This window comes from Vulpes vulpes, chromosome 3 (genome assembly GCF_048418805.1).
Source record: "Vulpes vulpes isolate BD-2025 chromosome 3, VulVul3, whole genome shotgun sequence".
NCBI lineage: Eukaryota > Metazoa > Chordata > Mammalia > Carnivora > Canidae > Vulpes > Vulpes vulpes.
Window position 1 is genome coordinate 152,076,391 of NC_132782.1, and position 4,619 is coordinate 152,081,009.

At 73.4% G+C, this 4,619-nt stretch overlaps 1 protein-coding gene across 1 annotated transcript; it reads left to right on the forward strand.

Annotated features, from left to right (window-relative positions):
* Positions 1 to 1,673: 1,673 nt before the first annotated feature.
* DIRAS3 (DIRAS family GTPase 3) lies at positions 1,674 to 3,895 on the forward strand. The gene is made up of 2 exons (XM_072754915.1): positions 1,674 to 1,911; positions 2,888 to 3,895. The coding sequence occupies exon 2, from the start codon at positions 2,924 to 2,926 to the stop codon at positions 3,695 to 3,697; it is 774 nt and encodes a 257-aa protein (XP_072611016.1). The 5' UTR covers positions 1,674 to 1,911; positions 2,888 to 2,923; the 3' UTR covers positions 3,698 to 3,895.
* Positions 3,896 to 4,619: the final 724 nt, after the last annotated feature.

Below are 4,619 nucleotides of genomic sequence, written 5' to 3' on the forward strand. Positions count from 1 at the left end.
GGTGTTGGCCCAGTGCAGTGTTGGTTCCCTGGGTTAGGTCGCTTATTAAGATTAAATCTTTTATACTGTCTTTTGGGGTACAAACTTGATTTTGATGTAGGAGCTATGATTTCATATTTTCATCATTCCTTGTTAATTCTATTTAATAATCTCTTAATTTGACCCTCCTAGCATTTAAATGTTTTAGCTTTGGGATACATAGCCTGCAACCTGTGGGGTGCCCTGGCTGCTGGGGGGTCCTGGGGGGGCACAGGGAGGACAGCCCTCCAGCCTGTGGGGCGCCCTGGCTGCAGTGGGGTCCTTGGGGGGGAGCACAGGGAGGACAGCCCCCCCCCCCCGTCTATTGCGGTCCCAGCCCCCCGATTGCGGGCTCAGCCACCCCCACTGCGGGCTCAGACCCACCCCACTGCGGACTCAGCCCCCCCATCGCGGGCTCAGCCCCCCCATTAGCGGGCTCAGCCCCCCCATTAGCGGGCTAAGCCCCCCCCGTCGCGGGCTCAACCCCCCCATCGCGGGCTCAGCCCCCCCATCGCGGGCTCAACCCCCCCCATCCCGGGCTCAGCCCCCCCATAGCGGACTCAAGCCCCCCCATCGCGGACTCAGCCCCCCCATCGCGGGCTCAGCCCCCCCATCGCGGGCTCAGCCCCCCCCATCCCGGGCTCAGCCCCCCCCATCCCGGACTCAGCCCTCCCCATCCCGGGCTCAGCCCTCCCCATCCCGGGCTCAGCCCCCCCATCGCGGACTCAACCCCCCCCATCGCGGGCTCAGCCTCCCCATCGCGGACTCAACCCCCCCCATCGCGGACTCAAGCCCCCCCATCGCGGACTCAGCCCCCCCATCGCGGGCTCAGCCCCCCCATCGCGGGCTCAGCCCCCCCCATCCCGGGCTCAGCCCCCCCCATCCCGGACTCAGCCCTCCCCATCCCGGGCTCAGCCCTCCCCATCCCGGGCTCAGCCCCCCCATCGCGGACTCAACCCCCCCCATCGCGGACTCAACCCCCCCATCGCGGGCTCAGCCTCCCCATCGCGGACTCAACCCCCCCCCATCGTGGACTCAAACCCCCCCATCGCGGGCTCAGCCTCCCCATCGCGGACTCAACCCCCCCCATCGCGGACTCAACCCCCCCATCGCGGGCTCAGCCTCCCCATCGCGGACTCAACCCCCCCCATCGCGGACTCAACCCCCCCATCGCGGGCTCAGCCTCCCCATCGCGGACTCAACCCCCCCCCATCGTGGACTCAAACCCCCCCATCGCGGGCTCAGCCTCCCCATCGCGGACTCAACCCCCCCATCGCGGACTCAGCCCCCCCATTAGCGGGCTCAATGCCCCCCCATCGCGGACTCAGCCCCCCCATCGCGGGCTCAGCCCCCCCATCGCGGGCTCAGCCCCCCCCCATCCCGGGCTCAGCCCCCCCCATCCCGGACTCAGCCCTCCCCATCCCGGGCTCAGCCCTCCCCATCCCGGGCTCAGCCCCCCCATCGCGGACTCAACCCCCCCATCGCGGGCTCAGCCTCCCCATCGCGGACTCAACCCCCCCCATCGCGGACTCAAACCCCCCCATCGCGGGCTCAGCCTCCCCATCGCGGACTCAACCCCCCCATCGCGGGCTCAGCCCCCCAATCCCGGACTCAGCCCCCCCATCCTGGGCTCAGCCCCCCCATCCTGGGCTCAGCCCCCCCATCGCGGGCTCAGCCCCCCCATCCCGGGCTCAGCCCGGCGGTTCCCGCAGTTCCCCGAGCTCCCGCTGCCGGGGTGTCCGTCCGGCCCCCGAGGCTGTGATTGGTCGCTGCCGCCGCCCCGCCGCCCCCCAAGCCGGGAGGTGCCGCCCGCGCTGCCAGGGGCACCGTCGCCGACGCGGACCGGGCAGCAGGGAGCCTGCGGGCCGCGCAGCACCTGGTCCCCGGGCAGAGGTAGGGGGCTGGGGGGTCGGGGGGCTCGGAGCGCTCGGGGGGATGCGGGGGGATGCGGGGGGATGCGGGCAGGTGCGCGGGCAGCGGTGCCGGGCGCCCCGGGCGCGGTGGTGAGGAGCGCCCTGCCCTGGGCCCCGACCCCCCCCCCCCCCCGCCCCGCCTAAGCAGGTCCCGGCCCGGGCAGCCCCCAGCGAGGCCCCGGGCCTCAGGCGCCGGCAGCGTGTGCAGGCCGCGGCCCGGGCACGGCGCTGGGCGTTACAGGAGGGAAGGCGGGCGGGGGCTGGGCTCGCGGGCGCGGGGCCGAGCCGTCCCTTGGGTGGGCGCCGGGGGTCGCGCTCCTGCGGCAGGTGCGGCGGGTGCAGCGGGCAGGCGGGCTGCGCGGCTCCAGGCCCTGCAGCAGGTGCGGCGCCACAGGTGCGGGGCCGGGGAGGCCCGGGAGGTGCGCGCGCCCGCCCGCCCTCCCCGCGCGGGCGCCTGGGGGGCACCTGGGGGGGACCTGGGCGGGGGCCGGGGGGATACCCGGGGGGGCACCTGGGCGGGGGCCGGGGGGGGCCCCCGGGGGGGCACCTGGGCGGGGGCCGGGGGGGCACCCGGGGGGCACCTGGGCGGGGGCCGGGGGGGCACCTGGGCGGAGGCCGGGGGGGGGGCACCGGGGGGCACCTGGGCGGGGGCCGGGGGGGCACCTGGGCGGGGGCCGGGGGGGCACCGGGGGGCACCTGGGCGGGGACCTGGGCGGGCACCCGGGGGGCACCTGGGCGGGGGCCGGGGGGGCACCTGGGCGGAGGCCGGGGGGGGGGCACCGGGGGGCACCTGGGCGGGGGCCGGGGGGGCACCGGGGGGCACCTGGGCGGGGGCCGGGGGGATACCCGGGGGGGCACCTGGGCGGGGGCCGGGGGGGGCACCGGGGGGCACCCGGGCGGGCGAGCGGGCCGTCCCCCGCGGCGATGCCCACGCGTCCTCGCCTCTTCCTCCCCAGGCAGCCGCCCCCCGGCCGCGCCCCGCCGGCTCCGCCATGGGCAACCAGTGCTTCGGCTTCCGGACGCGGCTGCTGCAGCGCCTGCGGCCCCTGCCCGCCCTCCTGGTGGTGCGCGGCGCCCCCCCGCAGGGCCAGGGCAGGGACTACCACGTCGCGGTGCTCGGCGCCGCCGGCCTGGCCAAGGGCGCGCTGGTGCGGAGGTGGGTGCGCGGCGGCTTCCAGGACGCGTGCCTGGCGGGGGCCGAGGGGGCCGACGAGGGGGCCAAGGGGGCCGAGGGGGCCGACCAGGGGGCCGACCAGGGGGCCGACGAGGGTGCCCGGGACACCCCGGCCGCCGGCCCGCCCTGCGCCCCCCGCGCGCCCCGCGCCCCCCGCGCCCCCCGCGCCCGCCGCGCCCTGCTGCGCCGCCTGGCTGCCGGGGCGCCCGCCTTCCCGCCCGCCGGCGCGGCCTCGGAGCAGCAGATCCTGGAGGAGCTGCAGCCCTTCTACGAGCTGCTGTGCAAGGTCAAGGGCCGGAACGTGCGCCAGTACCCGATCGTGCTGGTGCTGGGCAGCCGCGGCGAGCAGGGCCGCTGGGAGCTGACGATCCGCGAGGGCGTCGCCTGCGTCGAGTGGGACTGCGCCTTCCTGGAGACCTCGGCCGCCATGGGCGTGGGGGTGCAGGAGCTGCTGCACGCGCTGCGGCGCCACGAGCGCAGGCCCGGCCCCGCCGCCCCGCCCGCCCCGCCCGCCCCGCCCGCCCGCCGCGGCGCGCGCCCCCGGCTCGCCAAGGCCGCCGAGAAGCTGCTGGGCCACTGCCTGGTCCTGTGAGACCGCGACCCGCCACCCGAGCCAGCGAGCGACCGACCCCGGCCCGGACCGGACCCGGCGGGCCGGCGACCCACCCCGCGCCGCCCCCGCAGCTGCCCTCATGCTCAGCCCTTCGTTTTCCCACCGAGAATCCCGATGGTTAGGGCCTTGGCGTTGGGGGAGGGGAGGAGGATGGGGAGGGGAGGATGGAGAGGAGGGGGAGGGGAGGAGGATGGGGGAGGAGAGGAGGGGAGAGAGGAGAGGAGGGGAGGATGGAGAGGCGAGGAGAAGAGGAGGAGGGAGACGAGAGGAGGAGGGGGAGGAGGTGGGAAGGGGGAGGGGAGGAGACGGGGAGGACGGAGAAGAGAGGAGGAGGGGGAGGAGGAGGGGCAGGAGGAGAAGAGAAGAGGAGGGGGAGAAGAGGATGGGAGGAGGAGGGGGAGAGAAGGAGGAGAGGAGGGGAGGAGAGGGGGAGGGGAGGAGGAGGGAGAAGGAGGGGGAGGGGAGGAGGAGGAGGGAGAGGAGGAGGGGGAGGGGAGCAAAGCCCTATGCAGTGGAAGGCTCCCGGATACGCCTTAGAGATGAGTGTTTGAAAGCCAGAGCCAAATGCTGAAATACATTGGAAGAGGCCACCGCTCTTCTTGTGACTCTGTTGTGTGAGTTTTAAACATTCCAAGTCCTATAAAGTCTCCACTGTGTACCTAATTGTCAAAAAAAATGTGTTTTTGCAAAAAATGAAAACAAACCTGGCAGATGACGTCCAGCCAGACATGTCAACCAAGGTAAACGGACGTTCTTAGCTGAGCGGTGAAGCTGGGGCGGAGAGAACAGTGTAAGTGGGACTTGTTGACTCTGCGTGTGCCACTTGTTTCCAAAGTCATGTAAAAATGTTTGCTGTTCCACATAGCAGTTTTTGTGAATTAATAAAGCTTTTCCTGCAGAC